This window comes from Monodon monoceros, unplaced genomic scaffold (genome assembly GCF_005190385.1).
Source record: "Monodon monoceros isolate NGI ecotype Baffin Bay Population unplaced genomic scaffold, NGI_Narwhal_1 Super_Scaffold_13, whole genome shotgun sequence".
NCBI classification, from domain to species: Eukaryota; Metazoa; Chordata; class Mammalia; order Artiodactyla; family Monodontidae; genus Monodon; species Monodon monoceros.
In genome coordinates, this window is record NW_021703769.1 from 80,862,033 (window position 1) to 80,886,190 (window position 24,158).

A 24,158-nucleotide genomic window follows, 5' to 3' on the forward strand; every position below is an offset into this window, starting at 1 on the left:
GGCTAACGTACATTAAGAGATATTCAATGAATGACAATACCAAATAAAGGGAGTCTACACCTTGACAGATCAACTCCAAGCGAAATAACAGTCAGTACCCAGGAACATAGCTGCAAGCTCTCAAGGGAAAAATAAAACCACTTCTGGGTACCGTGCAGGTGATGCACCACATGTGAAGAACAGACAGAACGATGAACAAGTAGCATGTCCCCAAATGCTTGGTTACGACGCTGTTCACATGTGAAAATTATATATATGACTCTGTAATTTTATAAGCAGCAGCACAGTCAAAGGCACTCGATCTCAGACCGACTGTATCCAAATCTCTATTGTTCAGGCCCTTCCCCTCTCGGTCTTTTTGCAGGAGAGGGACAATCTGGAGCCACTCTCAAAATAAGGGTAATGAAAGCCCTTCTACAGGACCCCGGGCCCCAGTCTGTCCGACTCCCCAAGCCCACCCAGTGCACACAACTTGCAGCCTCGACAGCTGCGGCTGAACAACTAACTGTACAAAGGGCAATAAATACCACAACTGGGCTGAGTTTTCTTCCGAAGGGAAGCTCTGAAGAGCAACTAGCACACGATGGGATTTCAGCCATAAAGTATCAACCAGATACACACTCACTGTGAGTAACTCTGAGTACTCACTAGTGACCTTACACTTTAAGAGAATGTTTATTTTACGTGTATCTTATGTGGCAACACGTTCAAGGAAAGAAATGACCGTTTTAATACTGTAACTCTAGCAGATTATTCCACGCCAACCCTGATATACTCTTCAGTCACTTTCAATTGTGCTTTATATCAAGTGATATCTAATTGTGTACCTCTTCCCATCTCTCTTTGAGCATGCGCATTTCCTTTCTGGAAAAAAAAAAGGATGTGAAATGAAGACAATTTTTTTGTGATCAAAGATGCCTTGCTATTCCCACCTGGCTAATCAGGTTCAAAAGCAGCTTTCCCTCGGAGCCAACCAGACAGGTGAGCAGCTGTGGGATCCAGGCCAGCCACTGGATGGGTGGCACACCGATGCAGTACTTGTCGACGGCATCTGCCAAAGTATTTTTGTCATCATCAAAACTCAAGAGCCACAGCACCTAAGACAGAAGGGAAAATTCTAGAGTTGAATGAAAATTCTAAGGCTCTGATCAAGTGACCTTTCCTCCCACATTAAAATACCATATAGAGTAACTTCACTGGCATTGTGGGAAAACATCTATAAAAGGCCCAACAATATTGCTAAACCTAAACGTAAATCTTATAAATAAAACTGAAAATTTAAATATAGCTTTCATCCAGATTTAGCTTTAATGCCCACTAGTAACTGACCCAGTCGGCTGGCTAGTGGTGGCCAGTGTGACCCCAAGGGGTTTCAGCCTGCTACTCCACACTTGCAATCTCCCCAGAACAAAATGGGCTTCTGCTAAAGATCTCAGGTGACAACCACCCTAGTATCAGGTAGGCCCCGTGTTGGCAGCCTGGTGTCCAGGGACGTCTGAAACAATTAACATCTAAAAATAAGCAAACCTGGAGTCAAGACAGTGAGGTGGTTTCCTGGTGTGACTACAGTCAGTCTGTTTCTATAGTCGGCTTTAACTACTAGGTGCTGATGTTCAATCCAAATTTTGATGTTAAATCAAGGAATTCTAAAAACTCCTAACCTTTAATGGATAAAACATAAAAGCAGAACTTATTCTTAAGTTTCTGCAAGAATGGAGTCTGGGTTGTACTGATGTGTTTCCCGAGAGGGCTGAGAAGGCTCAATACTGGCGAGGACACTTGGGCTCAAGCGGCCCCCCATTGGGCCCAGGTCAATGCCGGCCTTGTGCCTGGCACTGTACTGGGGGCCCCGCGGATGACGCCGCAGGTGACTGAGACCTCACCCTGCAGTGTGTGCAGAAACCAGGGGATTCAACATCACCTGTGACTAGAGCTGACCGGCTCCGTGACTGTGTGCATGGTCCCTGCAGGTGAGAGATCAGAATCTAACAGGTGTCTAGCAGGTAAGCTCTCTGGGCAGACCCCTCAGCAGTCTGCAGGAATCTTTGTCCAGTGTGAGGTCCCACAGCAAACACTGGACTTGAGTCCTAAGACCCAGACTCTAGGTTTGGTTTTGCTGCTTAGAAGTCCTTTGACTCCAAGTATGTCCAGGCCTCCATTTTTCAGCTTGAAGTACAACTGTGGACTATACTTCAAAAGGTGAAGGGAGATGAGAGGTAAGGCATGAAGAAATGCCTCATGCCCAGCACAGATCAGTAAGTTGCTGAATTTTCATCTAAACTTAAAGGCTACCGGGTGGTCTTTGGTCAAAGCTAATTCTTTCAGTCTCACCTTGGCTAAGTATTTTCTTGATTTGCTCTCATTCTGATGCCGGCACGCATGCAGGTAACAGGTAATGGCAGACACTCCAAGATGCAGCTGCCGCTCCTTCACAAAGATGTTTTCCAGGTAATCGCCCCACATGGCCCAAGCTTTCACCAGCACATCGTGCATCTGCACAGCTGCAGAAAAGGCTTTGTTTGCTTCCTCAGACCTGTGAAGACACAAAATCAAAACAAATTTTTTTAGGTGAACATCATTTAGCATGAAATCAACCATTTTAAAGTGAATAGTTCCATGGCATTTGGTACCTTTAAAATGTTGTGCAACTGCCACCTCTATGTAGGCCACAAACATTTTCATCACCCCAGAAAACCCCGGCCCATGAAGCAGTCACTCTCCATTCCCCCAACCTCCAGCCCTGGTGACCACTGACCTGCTTTCTGTCTCTATGGATTTATCTACTCTGCACATTTTTTATTAATGGAATCATACACTGCGATTTTTTTGTCTGGATTCTTTCAATCGGCATTGTGTTTCTGAGGTTCATCCACGCTATAGTACATGTTAACACTTCATTCCTCTTTATGCTGAATAATATTCCAATGTCTGTACACACCACATCTTGTTTATCCATTCACTTGAGTTGTTTCGATATTCTGACTATAGTAAACAGTGCTGCTGTGAACCTTCATGAACAACTACCCGCTTGAGTTCCTGTTTTCAACACTTTTGGGTAAATACCTAGGAGTGGAATTGCTGGGCCATGTGATAATTTTTTGTTTAGTTTTTTGAGGACCTGCCATACTGTTTTCCAGTTGACTGGCCCCTGCTCTAAAGCAAGAATCATCTCCATAAAAGCAATCAACTCTGGGGGCTTCCCTCGTGGCACAGTGGTTAGGAATCCGCCTGCCCATGCAGGGGACACGGGTTCGAGCCCTGGTCTAGGAGGATCCCACATGCCTGTGCGCCTAGAGCCTGTGCTGCGCAACAAGAGGCCACCACAATGAGAAGCCCACGCACCACAATGAAGAGTAGCCCCTGCTTTTCGCAAATAGAGAAAAACCCACACACGGCAACAAAGACCCAATGCAGACCAAAATAAATGAAATAAAATAAGTCTATTAAAAAAAAAAAAAAAAAAGGAATCAACTCTGTTCCAAAATGGCATGCTGAGAAACTGGGGCAACGAATCCATGTAATCAGCAGTTCTCTGTTCAGGCAATTCATGTTTAAAAAGCTTTCTAAGTACTACACTCAAGCTGGCCCGTCAATTTGCTGCAAGTTATTACCTTCCTAGAGGTGCAATATTTGAAATATCATCCCTGACAACTGTCACTAAGTCATATCAATTTCTAGCTTGATCTTCACATTGGCTTCAAGTTATAAACAGCTATTTAAATAATCTGATGAGTCTTTCTCTTACCCTCCACCTATATAACATACATACTTGTTGATCTGAGCCAAGAACATTCCCTTCAGTGCATAAAATTCAGCCGTCATCTCTTTTGTGAAGTATTTTAAGTTTGTAGATTCAATAACTTCAAGGCCCTGTTTATTAAAAACAGAAAAAAAGTTCTTGAATTTTCTAGACAATAATATAAAAACCTCATTAAAATACTGATCTATGTAGCAACTCCGAAAGGTCATTGACAAATATACTTTAAATTGACAACAGGCTTGCCCACCATGAATATTTGCTGACTAACAAGTAGTATTTAAACTCAATCACTAAATGCAAATTCAGTTCTAGACACTGTAATGGTATTATTTTCTCCAAAGCTTTACCATATCTAGTCAGTTTCATTGTTTTTATTAATATTCCTCTGAACATAGCCCAAATCTACCATATACCCTCATAGTTCTGCAGTTTTTAATTTTCTTTCCTTAACTACATTAACCAAGTAGAATAGAGACCATCACATATAATTCATTCAAATACTCAAGCGGCTTCCTGTCCCTTTCTTGTTTTGGCAGGACTGTTCCCCAAGACCAGAGCTGTGTTTGTAAAGTTCTAGCCTCTTTCCCTGTTGTCGGAACCAGGCGTTTCCACATGGACCCTTCATTCCTCCCCAGACCTCCTGGGCGTGGGCGGGCAGGCACGGGGTCCGGCTGGCACTCTACCTGCATACACTCGTTCTTCCCCATGACGCCTGCCAGTTGCAGGTAGCATTTGACTTGCTGCCGAATCTTCTGGAAGCAATCCACGATAGGGACGGTTGGAATAGTATGAATACGACTTAATATATCCAGAGCTACGTTGACCAGTCCCTGTTTTCGGGCAATTTTTCCATACTGGATGATTGCTGAAGCCGATGCGTGAACCCCAAGCATAGCATTGTTTGAACTTGGATCATGCTGAGAACTATTCTCATAGGCAGTTACAATAGCTAGAGAGCAAAGAATTGAGTTTTCAGTCCATGTCAAACATTTTTCAAAGTGTTCCACAATAAGGCTTAAATAAAAAATGAAAAACAAACACACATGGCTTATGCAATGGGAAGCTCTGTGATAAACCCTCATTACTTTTCCTCGTATTCTGTATCAAAAGGAAGATCTAAGAAGCACTAACTCTTGAGTTGGGTGTTACCGTCTTGGCTGACTAAACCATGAAGGTCGCTGTGAACAAACAGATGCCTGGCAGGTTGAGGGGAAGAGCAGAGGGGACCAGGGAAGGTGAAAGAGGCTACACGCTGCCACTTGAGTGCAGCTTTTCCTCAGGGGGCTTCAAAACACAGAGGGCCACAACCCAGGCTGTGATCCCACTGGCCTGCGCCCCTGGTGCAACAGTGTCCAGCAGCACGTCTGTTTTAGCTGGAAAAGGGGAACAGGTAGGGGGAAATTCTTCCCATCTTTCACCACCTTCATCTTTACCCTGTCATAACAACCACCATCTACCATGCCAAAAAAGAGAAAATCCGGTAAAAGAAAAAAAAACAAAAAACAAAAAACAACAAAACATAACCAAGACATGAAACCAGAACAGCGGGGTGTCTGGAAAATTACATGATGAATGCATGCCGGACCAGGTAGGTTTACCCTGGTAATGATGCTGCCGCCACATGAAGACGCTGCTCCAGTGGGACAAATCGTCAGACACGATGGGCAGCCGGTTCCTCCAGGTCTTCACCACTGTCTTCATGTCATGCAGGCTGTTGTTCCTTCCCAGGTTGGTGGGCTGTAAGCCTGCGTTAATTTGAGCGGCTTCCTGAAGTTCAATGATTTGCTGGGCTGCCTAAAAGGGACCAGCATAAGAGATTCCACAGTGAGCAGTAAGATTGAAGGAGGATAACAAACCAGAGTCAGTCAGGAATCCTCTTTGTGAAGAGCTCATGATTCAATTACCAAAGGAAGCGCTGTGCCTCAGATGCCACGTTTAACTTACTCCATACGTCAAACGCTACTCTCGTGGTCCCTGTCCCCATCCCCCATTTTAACACCTTTGCTCTGTGGTTGCTGTGACACTGGGGCCTGGAGAACACCGACTCCCCCCGCCCCCCCATAACTATCCTTTTTCTGTTCCCTTTGCCACCAGCTAAGTGTGGCTCTTTGTCTACCGACGCCTAAGACCAGAACAGCCTGGTCCCCCTGCCCTCAAGCTTTACTTCCATGAACATTTGAAGCCCGGAGCCACGTCAAGCATCTCAGAACACGGTTCTAATGATCTCTTTGGGCTGATACATGCATTTTCATCACATCCCTATAAATCTGTCCAGGTCACTACCCTTTAAACCCTAGATGTGTTGCTGGCTCCAAATTTATGGTGCCCTCTCCTTACGGGGAGGCCTTGGCCACAATTCCGAGCCTATTCAAACTCTACCTGTCAAGCTTCACCTTCTGCTCTCCCACAGGGATCTTTCCCTTCTCTAAATCCTTGTATTTATTTTCTGTCCTACCACATGGCACTGAATCACAGACTCCCTCTTAAAATTTTGCTTCTTATGGCTATGTCACCTCCCTCCAGCCTAATTCTCTTTTGAGGCAGAAAGTTTTAAATTGTTTGAATCCCCAAACACAGCACCAAGTTCAGTACTCAGTATCCTTCTGTTTCATCTTAATTTTAAAAATTTAGGAATTTATGCTTTCCATCTATACTTCATTACATTTAAGTTTAATTCATTACATTCCGGTTTCTGAAACCTTTATCTCATCCTTCCACCAAAAGCTTACCGAAAATAGAACAATGGGATATTTGTTTTATAACAGCTTTACTGAGGTATAATTGAAACATCATCGAAATCACCTTTTAAAGTGTACAGTTCAGTAGTTTTTAGGACAAATCTTCCTCAACTTGCCATGGGGTTATGTTCCAATAAACTCATCCTAAGTGGAAAATACCTGAAGTTGAGAATGCATTTAACACACCCAACCTACCAGACATCCTAGCTTAGCCCAGCCAACTTGAATGTGCTTTAAAACATTCACACTACCTAACCCAAAGTCTATTTAATAATAAAGTGTTGACTTTCTCTTATAATTTATTAACAACTGTACTGAAAGTGAAAAACAGAATGGTTGTATGGGTTCAGAATAGCTGTAAGCGTGTGCTTGTTGACCCTCGTGACTGCATGGCCGACCAGGAGCTGAAGCTTGGTACCACTACCCAGCGCCACGTGAGTATCATACCACATACGCTGGTCTGGTCAAAATTCAGTGTTCAAAGTATGGTTTCTACTGAATACAGATTGTATGTATATATTTTTTCACGCCATCATAAAGTCAAAAAATTGTTTCACACCATCATAAAGTCAAAAAATTGTAACTCAGCGACCATGTATATTTTTCCTAGAGCTGTATGACCATCAACCCTATCTAGTTACAGAAAGAAGCCCACAGGTAGCCTCTCTCCACTCTTCCTCCCCTAGAAGGTGACAACCACTAATCTACTGTTTATCTCTATGGACTTGTCTATTCTAGACATTTCATATAAATGGAATCATACAACATGTGGCCTTCTGTGTCTTGCTTCCTCACTTAGCATACTTTCAAGGTTTACCCCGCTGTAACACATACTGGTACTTCATTCCTTTCTACTGCCAAGTAATACTCCATTGCATGAATATACCATTTTAATTTATTCATTCATCAGCTGATGGTCATTTGGAGTATTTCCACATTTTGACTATTATGACTATTAACACTGTAGACATTTGTGTGCGGGTTTTTGTGGACATAAGTTTTAATTTCTCTTGGATTTACACCTATGGGTAAAATTGTTGAGCCTATGGTAATTCCATGTTTAATATTTTGAGAAACCGTCAGACTGCTTCCAAAGAGCAAGCACTATTTTACCATCCTACAAGCAACATATGAGGATTCCATTTTTCTCCACATCCTCACCAATACTTGCTATTACCTTTTTCATTCTAGCTATGCTAATGCGTATAAAGTGGTATCTCATTGTGGTTATGATTTGCGTTTGCCTAATGACTAATGATGTTGAGCACTTTTTTCATGTGCTTATAGGTCAGATAAAACTTTTTCAAATATTCCTGAACTGGGCTTCCCTGGTGGTGCAGTGGTTGGGAGTCCGCCTGCCGATGCAGGGGACGCAGGTTCGTGCCCCGGTCCGGGAAGATTCCACATGCCGTGGAGCAGCTGGGCCCGTGAGCCATGGCCACTGAGCCTGCGCGTCCGCAGCCTGTGCTCCGCAACGGGAGAGGCCACAATAGTGAGAGGCCCACGTACAGAAAAAAAAAAAAAAATTCCTGAACTACTTCTATAAAGTCTGTAGTCTTTGTAGAATGTAACCACTAGAGTCTCTGCTCAGTTAGCTTACTGGTCAGCAAATGATTAGACAGAGATTTCCGTAAAGACCTGAAATGATAAGGCTCTGTGTGCCTTTTGCAGCATGCCCTCATCCCTCAGCCAGGCAATCTTCAATTCTGCCTCAGCCTTTACTTCCCACTTATACAGAGCCCCAAGGTCAGCCAGAGGTGAAAGCTTAGGATCTCCTCAAGTCTCTCCTGAGCATGTGTGCACAGGATGTATGTGTATGTGGTCTTCTAGATTCCCAGGAATACGTTAAAGCTTTTCACAATATATAAAGACATCTCATTCTCTAATCTTCCCTTTCCCGGGACTGGTGTTGCTACCTCAGGCAGCTGTGATATTAAACAACTGCCAGGGACTATTTTTGACAAACGCTCTCACATATGACTTTCTCCACTGAGCGAGCTCTGAGTCAGGTCAAATAGAGACAAACCCTGTGAATAGGGTTTTTCTAGGAGCTGTAGTGCTGGTTAAACAGTGCCAGCATTCTGGGGCTGGGTTCTTTTTGGGGGGGTCTCTAAATCTGTACTGTCTTCCACTGGCGGCTGCTAGGCTGGTTTTCACAGCTACTATGGTTGGAAGCCGTTGGCTTTCAAGGCAGAGCTGGGGAGAGGGGTAATGGGAACAGGACAATTAAATGCCACAAACCTTGCTATTCTTACTGAAATACAGCTGTTTTTCCTTAAATGCTCCCTGGATTACTGCAAATCTTTAAATTTCAGAGTTGTGAAAGGTTGGTTTTAACAATTTCCCCCGTTGTGCCCATTGCTGCTATGAAGAAGTAAAACTTCAGAGGCCCTTATGCTGCTCTTCTGGACAACATGACAGCAGAGTCACTCCCTCTGCAACAGCGCTCAGACTCTGTGTTTCTTCCTGACTAGTGGCTGATCCAGGAGCCCAGTACTGATGTTTTCAGTAGGCCAAAGGGGTAAACGCACCATCTAAAATCCCTATCATAAGTCTGGGGTCCTAGAGTCAGTTAGACAGGAATGTTGCTGTGCAAAAGCACCAAAACTTTCCCCCTCAGTGATTTTTTTGAGGGGTGGTAGTTGAGGAGGAGGGGGGACAGACACAAGCTGTAGTTTGAAATACACTATTTTATAACTTATTAAAACATGATAAATATTTCAAAAAATTAGGCATTGTTTTAACGTTTATAGGTTTCGAAAAAAGGTACTTACATTTAATTTTTTTTAAATAAACACTTCTCTGAGCTCATCCTTTCTACCTCCTCAAACTCCTCAGACCCTAAAATTAATAGTTACTGAATGATCAAACTGAATCGTTTCCATAAAATCATTCTTATGTCTTTGTTTTCTATAAGATTTCTCAGCTATGCTGGTTGATAGTGCTACTTGGGGGAGGAAGTCATCTCTCTAAATGCAGTCAGCTTTATAACCAAACTAATCAACAAATAACTGAGTATCAACCGTGACCACAGCAGTGGAAGAGAAACTGCCTTTAATTTCACTTCCAAAATTCCTGAATCAGGATTGTCTGAAATACTGCATTTTATATTCTGTACTTTGAATATATAACCACACAATAATTTCTATTTATTCACAACTGTGTTATTCATAGTAATACTTAGTCATTCATCCATAATAATACTCATTCTCAATATTTCTTGCATTGACAACTTTTTCCTATGTTCATGCAATAACTTTTTTCCTAACAGCTACGACATGCAACCCATCTTTGCACTTTTAGAGGATGTGGAAGAAAAAGTCCACTTTAAATAAAGGCTTTAGAATATCTTAATAACCTAGATTAGAGATATTATATACCTGCAAAATAACACTACCTTAGTGCACACCTTGAGAAAAAGCCAAAAATAATAGATACAAAAAGGAAAAATATCAAAACAAAGCGATTAATTGCTTCAATGAACTTCTGGTTCACTATGACAATGACAAAATAATCTAAGTATATTAATAAATAACTATATCATTTAAAAAATCTATAAAAAACTACACTATAAAAATCAATATAGCAGTTTAATTCTCAAAACTACTCTTTCAAGAGGAAAAAAGTATGACCATTCTGCCTATAGTTTTATTCATTCAATAACACTGGGAGCTGCTCCATGCCAGGTGCCAGATAAAAGAAGCCAAGAGCTGACACAGCCCTTCGTGTGCGTGTGCGTGTGCGTGTGCGTGTGTGTGTATGCATTGGGGCTGGGAGGATGGGAAGAAGCATGTTCCATGGAGAAGGGCAGTGTGCACAAGGCGCCGTGGGGAGAGACCCTTTAGATCTGAGCCACTGAATGGTGGCTAGTGTGGCTGAACAAATTGTCAGAAATAGTGAAGACGATACACAAAGGAAGAAGCCAAGGCACAGCCTATTTAACTGCAGTCTTAAGAGTCTCAAGAGGAGGAGAGACCTTTTCAGACTGAACAGTGGCATCACACTGATGGTGGTACAGTGGGCATTAAAGAATATTCCTAAAGCAAAAATGAAAATCATCAAGATCACTCCTGTGGGACGGCTTCTGTCACTTAAATCCCTTGGAAGCACCAAAAATGAGACGCAACATTTTAGTCCTCTCCGTTTTGACTCTGGCCTTCCTTTCACCGAGGATGAGTTTAAATGGGAAACGACACGTGGAAGGAGTTTCCTCTCCTGTCCAGCTCAGCTTATGGACCTAAGCCTGGACAGGAGGAGCTCTGCTATGAGGGACCCACCTGGAGAAGAGGTGTGTGCACGTGGGACACCACATGGGGCAGCCGCCGCCACTCGCGGATGGCCAAGCTGCTGGCCATTTCCACCAGGCGCTCGATGAAGCTGAGCTGCTGCTCCTCAGGGTGGCAGATAGCCAGGTATCCACGGTACATGTTGACCTTCCACGCCATCTCCTTTGGACAACTTACTTCTACCTGGTTATGGAAGAATATCACATAGGAAACAATGGGTATACTTCCTCTCAGTGGAAAGAGTCAGAAAGTAAAGTCAATTTTTTGGTAGCCAGTTTGCAAAGCAATAAACAGAAATTAAGCTATAAATAGATACTCATTTTCTTTAGAGACGTCATCATGCTTTAGATTTTTTCTGGACACTCTCCTTTGCCGAATACCAATGAGTGGCCAATCTCTCTGTCTATGGAGGTGCCACAGACTCCTTGCTTTAAGGTCACTAGTAGTTCCAGAAAGGGGAAACTGATCAACACCATTATGACGGACCAGATGAATAACGTACAAAGTCAGCCAGTGAATTTTCAAAGGATTAAATATGTGCTCATCTCCTCTCTGATAAATATCAGTATAATTTTGAATTGTTTCCGATTCACACTGTTATCCTGGGAAATTAATCTAACTTGGTCCACATTATATAAGGAAGCTGAAGGCAGCGATTCAGGTTTATAAGAATATGAGTGAACATTCATAAATTTTACTGTCATTTAAAAGCCGCACTTTATTATCTACTATAAAGTTTCCCCCAGATTTCTCATATCTTGGTTATCAGTTCTGATGAAGTGGACAGAGCCCAGAGCCATCACGTTTCCTCCCACTGGCCCTAAGCCCAGGTAGAGGCTCCAGGTGTGCCCGGGAAAGCACCTGTGTTTGCCCACCACTTTCTAAAGAAGGCATTAGAACTCATTGCATTTTATCAGCCTTTTACAGAGCATTTTTAAAAATGTAAATTAAAAAATTAAACTCTTTTCAAAAATAATCTCTTTGTGTATAAAAAAATGAAAGAATATAGAGATATTCTTAAAAGAATTTTATAGGACTTGCTGTAACAAGATCAATGAGACATTCATTGTGAAGCACCTTTGGGAAGTAACAATAGAAATTACACACGTCTTAGTCCCATGCTGCTCTCTGTACAAACGATGTAAGAGCAGTGATGGTAATAATAATGCGCTGACATAACACCTGGCCTTGTTTTCTGACATCTGACTTTTTCACAGCAGAGTCACATCGATGGCCCCTCTTAGTTCTCAGTAATCCAGTGATGAAGAAATTCAGGGAGACAACCTTGTAAACACATCTGCTTCCTACATGATCCTCTAAAATTACACCTAAAATCTTACATTTTCTGGACTTAAACACTATTTAAGACAGACTTTTGTCAATCACACCTGCCCTCTGTAACATTAAGAACAAAGGCCTGTCTTCTAATTTCTCCTCCACTGAAAAAAATTACCCCATTTATTAAATCAAACCAAGAAATGAACTACTACAAGCAGCCCCATAATCGCAAGACCCAGGAGGAAAAAGAAAGGTAATTTGACTTTTTTTCTTTTAAATACTGGTAAATAAGTTAGTACTATCAAGACCATTTGGAATTAATTTACTGCAGATTACCCAGAGTGCTTATTAATATACTTTGAGCTTTTTCTAACCAGTAAGTGCTTTAAAATTTTGGGAAAGTAATCAAGAATTTGTGAAAGAAGAAGATCATTTGTCAGACCTATGGATGGTATGATACTGCACATATCCTGCTAAGTGAAACCTTGGAAAGGAGAAAAAGAAACCATTAGAGTGAGCTATAAATACTTATTTATAATATAAATATTTTTACACTGAGATAAAATAAAGGAGAAAGTTTATCAGAATAAAGAACAATCAACTGTAAATGCAACCTGTCAGCAAAATATTTATTTCTGTTTACCTACATAAGTGATTGGTTATTTCTCAGAGTAACACCAGCTCCCTGCATCAGGTGAGCCATTTCCCAGGTCCCATCCTGAGAGCCCAGACCCTGGGCTCTGTAGCCACTCTGGAGTTAACAGCTTGTGACTACTTCAGTTCTTCGATCTTTTGCATTTTGTTTAAAAGCAGCAGAAGTAACAAAATAAGCATGGTATCCACAATACAAGTTAAAATTTTAGGTTAATCCTTTCAAACAAAGTGGCCTATAATCTCAATGTGCTTTTGAATCTCCATATTAAGGAAGGAGAATCATTGGTGTGACTGTAAATAAACCCTTACTAGGTAAAGGGGGAAGGTGAGAACAGGACAATAGTGTAAACCCCTAAACCCCATAACACTGGCACCACATAGAAAAGGTCAAAAACCGAGGAGCAGCAGCAAAGAAAAGGGGCCAAGGGAGAAAATCACAGAAGGGTACAGATGCAGGAAAAAATAAAGAGCAACAAGAATAGCTGCTTTCACAGACCACCCAAGGCTTTGATGATGGTGATGATGGTGGTGACAGTGATGATGACGATGACGATGACGACGACGACGTGGGGTTCAGACAACACAGCTGCACTGTCTGACACCATAACTTCTGATGCCCTGACACAGGCTTCCCAGTGTGAGAAAGAAAACTGTACCTCTGTGCCTGCTCTCCCGTCATGCACTGAATTCCTCTGGATGGAGTTTAATTTTTGAAAATGTAGCGCTCAACCACGTTAATGGCTCAAGTTCACTTACACTGCACAATTACCACTTCCGTAATGCAAGACATGCTTTGAATGTGATACTGTTTTCATGTAACAAACTTATTAACAGCAGCTACTGTGCCAGGCCCTGGGCTTGTACAATTCACCTTTGCTGTACTCACTGCTGCAGAGCTTCTGCCAACCAAGTCCACCAGTACAATTGCCTCTGTTTTTCCAAATTTCTCCAGACATTACTGTTTTCTCAGAGAATCCAAGGTCTCCACCTGATACTTTTTACTGTAACTCAATAATGAACTAATACTTAAGTTATAATTTAACTCAAACTCAGGAAAGATGTTAGTGATAACCCAAAATAACTCTTGCTTTCCAAGCGCTCTCTTTCATCTGTCAAAATGCCCAGCTTGCTGTGAGTGAAGGGAAATCTCCAGAGACTCACAGCTTTGGCAACAGGGCCCCACTCAGCTGTGGAGACTGTGACCTGAGCATGGACGAGTCACGGGGTGGGCAGGGAGGGGTGGGGTCTCACCTGCACCAGCGCCTCCTTCATGGCGGTCCAGTTGGACACCCGCCAAGCACACTCCAGGACCAGGTAAGGGTTAATGTGACCTTTGGACTGGCCGTACTCCGTCAAGGCTTCCCACTGGTTCAGCTCCTTGGAGCACCTAGAGACCAGGGATCCAGGGCCAAAGCTCAGTGACCACACCCACAGATGGGATTTTAAGTCATTTCCATTCCACCGAAAGGAAAAAGTGTTTCCCCCAAACAGAGAAGGGTGGGCTTCTGCGGGATGCTGAGGTGCCCCAGGGCAGTAAACTATGCGCGCCCCTGGAGCAGCAAGAACCGCAGCCCCTGCAGCACAGAGCTCAGAGCTCCGGAGCCTGTGGAGAGCAGGAGTCATTCACTGTTTCTCCAACACACTCTCAATTACTCAAGACTTTAAAAGCTGTTTATAGGTTTTTGTTTGTTCTTTTCTTCACGGGGCCATAAAGAAAGCAGCAAAGTTCCCTCTTAAAAACACTCATTATGAGAAAATTTCAGAGATTCTCACTGGTTTCCTTAACTGATTCTTGAACACGTCACTGTTCAGCTTACCGAATCCAGTGGTCCTCCCAAAGCTGGTATTCTGGGAAAATAGCAGGGGAGGCATTACTCCTCTCATGTTCTTTCTTGGCTTTATCCATTGCCTTTTCATATGATTCTTGTGCCTAAAAAAGTTAAACTGCTTTCAAACTGCGGTTTAACTAGAAACTTTTACATGACCATTGCTCAATTATTTAGGGCAAGTTGCGTCACAGACCCAGGGGTGTCTCGCTGCTCTTCTCTAAGGTCACCCAACACCCAGAATTCTCCATTCAGAGAATAGAAGAGAGTGGAGGAGAAGGTGCATAATTCCCCACATACAACGGAAGGAGCGGGAGGGAGACTGCCCAGACCCCGGGTTCATTTTTCCATCCGTCAGATATGAGAGCAGGGGCCACAGCCCGTGCCTCTGCCTCTGGAGTTTCTGTGGCTCAGTGTCCTACACGCGGCTGCGACCATACCTGCGACAGTGACCCACACTACAGTGAAAGGACAGGCACGAGGATTAAAATCTCACACTGATCACAATCTACCTACTACTTCCAACAGGATCAATGACTGTAGATAAGAAGCATCCACATTAGCAACTAGCAGTAAATGAGTCAGGACTGAGCTTTAAAAGTGTTCACGTCACATACGTATGTTTCTCTGAAATTGAGACTTTAATCTAAGAGTCTTTATGTGGATAAATAAATGCTTCAAAGAAAACAGTTAAGTTTCTTATTTAGACACGAGCTGACTGGAGGACATACTGAAGAACCACTATAAACACCTTTCACCACCCATGCGACCTGGACGTCCCGCCCGACGGCACTACCTGCTCGAAGAACCCGTGCTGCTCATAGGCGATGGCCGTCGCTGTCTCCGAGTACTTGCAACGCTTCTGCCACAAGCCCGCCCACATGTCTTCCTCTTGTAACAGAGAGTAAAGCTCAGCGAGGGAATCCAGAATCTCCTGAAACACAGGTCCCAGTTTCTGAGTGCTCATGACAACTGCCTTCCCCCTGCCCCAACAAAGCAACTTCACGGTACCTAATTTAAAATCACTGGGGAGATGTTTGCTGGGACCACGAAGTCACCAGCAAGGAAGACGTGACCAGCAAAGCAAGGCGGGGCCTCACCTGCTGAGGCGGAGTGATGCTCTCCTGCTCATAAAACTCGGTCGTTTGCTTGGGCTTAATCTGCAGGCTCAGCCCTTTCTCAAAGGCCTGGTGCTCGAGCATCAAGGTGGAGCGGAACCAGAGGTTGTGGGTCTTCCCCAGGTACTTGAGCACGCAGGGCCGGATGGGGATGGGAGGGACACACTGGGACATGGCCTCCACAAAGCAGTTGAGAGCGCTGGGCTGGCAGTCCCGCTGCACCTGGTGGCTGCCGCTGCACAGGAATGGGCTGATCTCGCCCGCCAGAGCCTGAAACCCAAGAGCAGGTTGACCTGGGTCTTGTGCAAAAATCAGCCCGTCTTTACTCTCTCACTCAGCATCTGGGATATTTTTGATAATTCACTCTTGGATAATACTAGTTTCCTCAGCCTTTGAAACTTAATCAAATACTTATCAAAAGCTAAAACTATATTTTTCAAAAGAGGACTTAAAAAACAGACTCACATGCTGCTGTCTGTCAGACAGGATTTTCCACAATCTGGGGAAAAGCTGGACCCACGTCTTTTCGGCCAGCGTGGTGGAGATGTGGCACAGCTGGACGAAAGCGCTGAGCAGGGCTCCAGTCTGCGGAGAGGAAAGACCGGTGTAGCGGGCAAGGGCTGGTGCTGAAACCCCTGCTATGCGGCTGCCCCATGCGTCTCGGGTCAGGAAACGTTACTGCCCCACCTCACCACACGCTCCTCCACTTCCAAACTTTCAAAGACCTGAACAAACGTCATGTCACAGTGTGACACAGATTCTGAGCACCACAGACCCCCGGTGTGCTTAGCAGCTGAGCCAGGACCTGGGTAAGGGGCTCACCAGTGACACGCCTACATTTTTAACTTTCAAGCGCATTTCGTATTACTGATTCCACCAGGCCCGAGAAGTACGAACACAATGCTGATGCTGGAAGTGCAAACGAGAGGCACACAGGCGCCATCAAAGCAGAGGCTACTGAAGACATGAAGAGGAAACAGGAGAAGCATACACATACTAGCTAAGCTATTTGCCAACAGGTGTAATTCTGAAGAACAAATCAAGAACCATGAAAGTTCAGAGTCTCTGCAATTGACAGCGGGCAAGAGTTGGAGAGGTGCCTGGAACGCACAGGGCTGAACCGGAACACCCCACAAATGGGGTCGGAGTTGGAAACCAGGGGCCCAGAGGGTATATCAAATCCACAGATGCGTTTGATTTTGTCCACAGCTCCGTGGTTTTTGAAGTATGAATTTCTTATAAACAGCCACGTTTCTGGCTGCTTGAAGCCCAGCTCCCCACGTGGCATCAAGAAGCCGGCGCTGAGGGGCTCAGGCACACACTTCCCGTCCCTCCATGGGCCCTGCTGCCTAAGATGGAGACACACACGTAACAATCATGTTGTCCTTTTTACCCAACAACAGGTCAAGAAGGGAATTCACTCTCATACCCACATCTCTATTAAAAATGCAAAACCCAAGGATACAAATATTCCAAGGAAAATGGAAGAAAACATTTAAGTGGAAAATACTCCTACTTGCTACTCAGGCTGCCCAGTGAGGAAGGCCATGATGAAACGAGCCTGGCTGACCTCATGTGGCTGCTCCCCTCACCCCGGTCAGGGCGCCAGGTGCCTCCTTGCTCCAAGTCAGCGTGGCAGAGGCCAAAGTACTCAATGGCCACGAGTATCCACAGACCTGGCTATAGAAACGATCACCTCGAGCAGTGAATGGGGGAGTCCATGGGTTCATGGACTGTTCAAAATGTTCAGGGGCAGGGGGAGAACCACAACTATCCCCCCAAATTTGCACACACCTTCACTTCCCGGAGCGTATCAAGAAATTTGTCGTGTCTGTTGGTTAACATATGCAGCTGGTTTCCAATGTCCTTTTCCGAAAGTTCTTTGGTTTTGGGCGTGCTGGTCTGATCTCCAGGAGCTAGTTCAATATCTATCTCCACATCCTAAAAAACAGAAACAAACATGTAAAACCAAAAGGTCAACTGAAGAAAATCAACAATCACAACTCCTGTAAACTTCTTGTTACACTTTTGGTAAATAAAATTTTAGTTTCTTGGAAGTTTCTGATTAAATAATCTTGAATTCTAAAATAAAAAACAAGCAGATTAAACTAGACCAGACCTAGCTCTCTTTCTTACATGACACTATAAAAATGGCACCATTTTGCTTTCATATGTGGATTATGGAAAGCAAAGTTAAAAAGAAATTACAGCTTTAGGGATTTCCCTGGTGGCACAGTGGTTAAGAATCCATCTGCCAATTCAGGGGACATGGGTTCGAGCCCTGGTCCGGGAAGATCCCACATGCCGCGGAGCAACTAAGCCCGTGCGCCACAACTACTGAGCCTGCGCTCTAGAGCCCACGAGCCACAACTACTGAAGCCCACACACCTAGAGCCTGTGCTCCACAGCAAGAGAAGCCACCGCAGTGAGAAGCCTGCACCCCGCAACAAAGAGTAGCCCCCACTCGCTGCAACTAGAGAAAGCCCGCGCGCAGCAACGAAGATCCAATGCAGCCAAAAATAAATAAATAAAATGCAACATAGCTGCCTGGCTGTCTTGCTCATTCAGATTAATAATACTGTCAGGCCAATGCACAGAACCTTGCTGGCATGGTGTTTTACACAACACATCCCCCAAAAAGAATGAACCTTATTTCCCTCTGAATTTTCTGAGAAGTCACAGTCAAAGTCCAATCATCGGACTAGGCTCTAAGTCACGCTAGTGGCCATTTGGTGCGCGCCCTGAAAATGCAGAAGAATCACTTCAAAGCTGGCAACTTATTTCACACGGGAGGACAACAGAAAGAGAAAACGATTCTATCACCAAATGACCTAGTGCTTAGCAACTAAGTGAAGAAAATTTTTATTTGTAAATAAAATAAGTGGATGTCTCACATACAGAAGAGGGTACCAACTACCCCTTTTAAAGCAAAGAGGGTACCCTCCTCCTTCAACACTGATTGGCTGTCTTCTAACACCCAACACTCCAGGCAGACTGAGCTTCCAAGGGCCAACACCCTAAAGGAAACAGCTTACAGACCAACACCCTGCGTGGTGTCAGCCACTCCACACGGGGTACTGACAGTCAGCAGGACCAAGGCTCTGCCCTGCCAGTCGGGTCTGGGCTCCACAGCCGCCCCTGCTAGGACTGGGTAGAGACACAGGAGGTTCACAGTAGGTGGACCGCGGAGCCAGCTAGAGCCACAGTTCCTTCATGACAGCGTCACTTCCTGGAGCAGTGCTTTGTAATACAACACGGGCTACTCCTGACTTGGGGAGAACAATCACCAAAGAGTAAAACACCCTTTGCTCAGCAGCACAGCCCATGATAAAGTGATCTCTCTCAAAATTTAATGATGAGACAGGGTGCTTATCAATTCTGCCTTTAAAAACATCTAACTGAATGGAAATAACCAAGTGTCCATCAACAGATGCATGGATATTATTCAGTCATAAAAATGAATGAAACCCTGCCATTTGCGATAACATGGATAGGCCTTGAGGGCATTATGCTAACTGAAATCAATCATATGATTTCAAATTTATGTGTAGAATCTAAACACACACACACAAGCTCCTAAATACAGAGAACAGACTGGAGGTTGCCAAAGGCAGAGGGTGGCAGGCAGGTGGAATGGGTCAAGGAGTCAAAAGGTACAAACTTCCAGTTATAAGATAAAGAAGTCCTGGGGATGTAACGTACAGCATGGGGACTGCAGTTAACAATGCGGTGCTGCGTATTTGAAAGTTGCGCAGAGAGTAGGTCTTAAAAGTTCTCCTCACAAGGAAACACTTCTGTAACTATGTGTGCCGATGGATGTTGACCAGACTCACTGTGATGATCGTCTCGCAGTATATACAAATACCAAATCATTACACCGTACACCTGACACTAACAGGATGTACGTCAATTATACCTCCACATTAAAAAAAGGAAAATATAAGTATTGAACACAGTACCACGTTCAGAGCTTTCAGGCAGAGACAGGTTTTAACACATTGCTCTTGCCCTAAAAATATTCTAAGGCTGATACAAAATTCTCCAACAGGGATGGGAGCCCCGCGGTGGAACGGTGGCACTGTGCGCTGGGCGTTACCTCCTCCTTGGACTCGCTGTTCTCCCGCTCCCGGGGCTCCTGCTTGACGTGTGTGACCATGGCGAAGGCCGCGCGGTCGTGGCTATCGGCCAGGTTGATGACGTTGGTGATGGACGGGAGCATGGCGCCCTGGCAGCTGGTCCCGATGGGCGTGCTCTTCTCACATACAGCCAAGAGGAGCTGGAGGGGGTTTGCGGGAGAGAAGACAAACCTGGGATGCACGCCTGGTGCTCTGGCGTGTGGACCCCATTAACCCCGAGTTGCCTCGACCAGCACATGCTGATGACCCCAGTCCCCAGTTCGCTCTACACCCTCCAGCTTCGAAAGGAGTCTGGCCCTCTCTCCCAGCGTCCCCACTCAGGTACCCCTGACTCTGTGTCTAGGCGTAAACTGGGCATCTCTCTCCCTACCAGACAGGACTCCTCCCCTTTCCTCTCAGAGGCGTCTCCCAGGCAGGAGTGCAGCTGCTGTTGCTCCATCCGCCCATTTTCCCGTCTCTCTCGTCTCCCACCCACCTCACCGGGTCCTGCCGGTATCACCTCCTGAACAGCCAGGCAGCCGTCACCTCCTGCCCAGACACAGCTTCCTAACTCATCTCAACTTACTCTTCTCAAACTCATCTTATTCCACCAGCTGACCTCGGCACCCCCTCCCGACACCCCCAGGGGCTCCGCACAGTCCGCAGGGGATGGTGTGAGCTCCCTAGCGGGGCACCCATGAGGTAACAGTCCCCACGTGCACGCAACACCCCCGAGACTATTCCCCGAAGCCCCGACCCGGCTCACACCACCCCCAACCCAGCCACTCTTGCATTCTTACTGAACACCCACTATGTACTGTGTGAGGCCCTGGAGATTCGTTTGTCAACTTCACAGAGACAGTGCCCCCGCCCGGTGAGGCTGGAGTGTCAGAGGGAAGGACAAGACCAACATCAACACATAACACACACACGCTCATCGTGATGATGCAGCCCAGGGAATGGGCAGGCGACAGAGGATACAAGGGCACCTGCTTCAGTTCAGCGTGGGTGTCAGGAACGTGGCATGTGTGAGAACCCGGGAGGCCAGTGAGGCTGGAGACTAACGAGCGGGGGCAGAGGGGCAGCACAGGGCTGGAGAGGGGCCAGCGAGACGGTATCCTGGAGGTGGGGTCTTGTGCTGGGTACAAAGGCAAGGAGCGACACAGTCTGCTTTACTCTATCAGAACAAGTTTGCAACAGTAAGAACTGTGGCGGGCAGGAGAGAAGGTGGGTGAACACTAAGGACACCATTCCTGTCATCTTCGTGAGCCAGAGAGGGGAGGGAGAAAAGCGAGTGGCCTTGAACTGGTAACACCTGGCAATGGACCAGACACACAGGACGAAGGAGGCAGGACAGCAGGTTCCTAGCTGCGCCCTTCAGCCTGCCCTGTCCTCTACATGGTCCAATGTCTTTTTCGTCTTTGTCACTTCCTACCCCAGGGCTTGGCACCTAATAGCAATCGGTAAGTCTCGTGAAAGAATGAAGAATAAATCAGGGAACTTTGCCCACTGTGTTGCCATTTGTGAAGTTCCAGATACTGCTATTTACAGCACTAAGAAAACATACACTCAGCACCAAAGGAAACATGCCAACAAGCTCTCACTGAAACCCAGTGCCACGATTCCCTTCTTTTCCCTCAAAGAGAATTTCACAACCTTGTCTCATTAGACAAAGTGGTCTGGTAACCTATTTGCACAGCATCGGTAACCTGCTTCGGAAAACCTAGGTGGCCTGATGCAGTATGTTTGTTGGTGATTAATCCAAAGAATGAAGCCAGAAGTTTGACTACAATCCCGTGAACAACATCAGAGACCATCTGAACTGCTGTCCACTGAAACAGCCTGACCGTTCACGCAGAGCCTCATCTCCAGCACCCTGGCCTCTTGCACTAAGGGGTCAGAGCCCACAGCGTTGTCAGGCTGGTCTGGCCTGGCTGCTCTACCCTTCCTGCTTTAAGTCTTTTCCCTTCCTACTAGAGATTAAAGCGGTCTTATGGTAGAGATGTCTGATCTGTCTTTGCGTGTGTGGACACCCGGCCCCAGGCCCCCCACATGGACCATGAGCTGGGTCCGTCCTACCTCAATGCACTGCTTGATCCAGAAGTGGCTCCCCATGGCCTCCCAGTTCTGGGAGCAGGTCACGTAGAGCAGGCGCTCGTAGACGCGACGCTTCATAGAGTTGTCGAAAACCTCGAAAAACTTGGCCCTGATGAGTGGCTGGGCGCAGCGCAGCCCAGAGAGAAAGGCAGGCTCAAGTTTCGCAGTCAGCTCGCTGCCAGAAAGCGTCTCATCCCTGCAATCCAAGGAACGACACCGAGATAGCAGAGCTACGCAGGATGGGGGACCCTCAGGCCGTAAGCAAACGAGCAGTGAACAAGTGGACACCAGCTTTCCGAAAAGCCTCCATGAAGGCCAAGAGTGTGTTCCAAATCGTCCTGGGCTGATGCAGCATTTGAGCAAAAAGGCTCATTAATGATGCCAAAGTATGTTATGTGATTTAAATGAACATTTAAAATTTAGATATAATGAGAAGATTAAAAAGTCACATTGCTGGCTAGTCAGAGAGCAGGCCGGGGACTGACACGAGCAACATTTGATTAATTGCTGTGATTACCTGTAGACGTAGTTAACAAGGTCTAAAAACTGTGCATTTAGTTCAAGGTCTTCTGGAAAACGCTTTTCGATGTAGGTCATCATTTTCACAAGCAAAATGGACTTCTCCCGGAGTGTAGGTGTCTGTACAAATTTGTTTTTTAAAAGAAAAGGTCCATTATTTCTGTTTGAAAAAAGACATGCTCCCAAGTATTTCAGCCATATGCTCTACCAATTTTTAAGCTCTTACGATCTTGTCAGGTAAAATAAGACAAGGCTGTTTCTAAATGGTTCTTCGGATGCTTAAGATCAAGACAGGTGCCAACATAAAAGCAACTAAACTAAAAAACAAATCAGAAGTTTGAAAGCATCTTACTAGATCAAATAATAATCCCCCATCATTATTATTTTTGGCTTAACTTCACCACCATAGAAGACTAACAAGTAAGGTTCATTTAACATTTTAACAGAAGTAAAACCTTATAAGATAAGTGACCAGTTATTCCAAATTTCTGTTTAAAATCTGTTAAGCACAGTGAGAAAAATCTACCATAAGGGAAGATTCGGTGAACGCAAACACTGGAGAAAAAAATGTTTTGTTTGAGAACTTGCAGAAGAGCTTAGAATGCGACGCCTGAATTCCCTTTTACACACACAGGAAGATCACCTGGCCAGAGCACAGCCCCTCTTCGCAGCTCACCTGATTGGCTGCCATCGGGGAATTATTTTTAACCCATTCTTCCACAATTTTAACCACGGCCCGGAGCATTTTGGCATCGGGGGATTTCTCAATGAGGGAGGTCAGGATGGCCTGGATGAAGTTCTTCCTCATCTCCATGCTCATCACAGCTAGGCGCGTCTTCACCAGCTCCAGACTCAGCATCACCAGCTCACTGGTTCCTGCTCAAGCGGAGAAAGAGCCCAACGATCTCTACCAACTTGCCTGAGCAGGCAACCAACCACCCACACTGCAAGGCACTCTGGATTCTGCCCATTTCCTCCCCAAAATATCTTCTCCTGCAACTAGAGCTCTGGGATTTGAAGTGCCTCATGGCTTTCTGACTACTCCGCCTTGCCAGGGGGGGCCCTATAAGAGCCTCCTCACAGGGGAAGGGATGATGGAGCTGGTGGGACCACTGCAGGAAACCCCGCATACAGCCAAGCCCTGAAGTCACATGCATGGCACTGGTGCTCCGAGGGGCAACTGGCAGAGTGACAACCGCAGCTCCCTGCCGCACACCAACATATCGCCGATTCCTGAAGCTCACAGCTCAGGTCTGGAACCAGTGACTTAATTCTTCTTCAGAAATAATAGTTCTGATAATAGCAATCTCTGTTTTGTAGCAAAATTGTTAGATAACTCTCATCTAGTGATGAATGTTGCTCAAATTTCTTCATTCTGACATTCACAATCTTTAAAAGCAGTTCATTTTAAAAGTGACTCTTTTTATGGTTGTAAATGAAATGCTCAGAACCTCTTTGTGAAGAGCAAATGATACTGAACTGCATAAAAACAACAGACATTCGTGTTGGCTTTAGAATCTAATCACAGCCGGCACGTTTAGGTTTTGAAGCCTCAGGGAAGAACACAGGGCCGAGCCTGTCACCTGAGGTTGCTTCCGTGCTGCCCGAGGCGGCCTGCGGGCTCAGGTGCTCTCGGACCATCTTCTGCAGGGAGCGCATGAAGACCGAGATCAGCCTGTCGATGTAGCTCGGGTTGTTGCTGCAGGCAGACTTGAGGATCATCAGGGTCCCTGAAAGGTAGAGAGTGACAGGTGTTTTTTGAGAAAG

At 45.3% G+C, this 24,158-nt stretch overlaps 1 protein-coding gene across 15 annotated transcripts in view; it reads right to left on the reverse strand.

Moving 5' to 3' along the window:
- Positions 1–24,158, reverse strand: part of TRRAP (transformation/transcription domain associated protein) — a 110,906-nt gene that overhangs the window by 22,085 nt on the left and 64,663 nt on the right. For 8 of the 15 annotated variants that reach the window (XR_003793067.1, XR_003793066.1, XM_029219908.1 and 5 more), the window contains 17 exons: positions 23,975–24,121; positions 23,068–23,267; positions 22,390–22,511; positions 21,855–22,068; positions 19,757–19,936; positions 17,455–17,601; positions 16,126–16,245; positions 15,643–15,930; positions 15,339–15,476; positions 14,534–14,646; positions 13,968–14,103; positions 10,776–10,967; positions 5,326–5,554; positions 4,444–4,709; positions 3,770–3,870; positions 2,332–2,533; positions 933–1,097 (listed from right to left, as the gene is read on the reverse strand). Coding sequence is in view for 10 of the 15 variants with exons in the window: in XM_029219908.1 (XP_029075741.1) it covers positions 933–1,097; positions 2,332–2,533; positions 3,770–3,870; positions 4,444–4,709; positions 5,326–5,554; positions 10,776–10,967; positions 13,968–14,103; positions 14,534–14,646; positions 15,339–15,476; positions 15,643–15,930; positions 16,126–16,245; positions 17,455–17,601; positions 19,757–19,936; positions 21,855–22,068; positions 22,390–22,511; positions 23,068–23,267; positions 23,975–24,121 (2,960 nt within the window). In the remaining 5 variants the exon portion in view is untranslated. The remainder of the gene's footprint in view (positions 1–932; positions 1,098–2,331; positions 2,534–3,769; positions 3,871–4,443; positions 4,710–5,325; positions 5,555–10,775; positions 10,968–13,967; positions 14,104–14,533; positions 14,647–15,338; positions 15,477–15,642; positions 15,931–16,125; positions 16,246–17,454; positions 17,602–19,756; positions 19,937–21,854; positions 22,069–22,389; positions 22,512–23,067; positions 23,268–23,974; positions 24,122–24,158) is intronic. The other 7 variants (XR_003793069.1, XR_003793068.1, XR_003793070.1 and 4 more) reach the window with 3 other exon arrangements.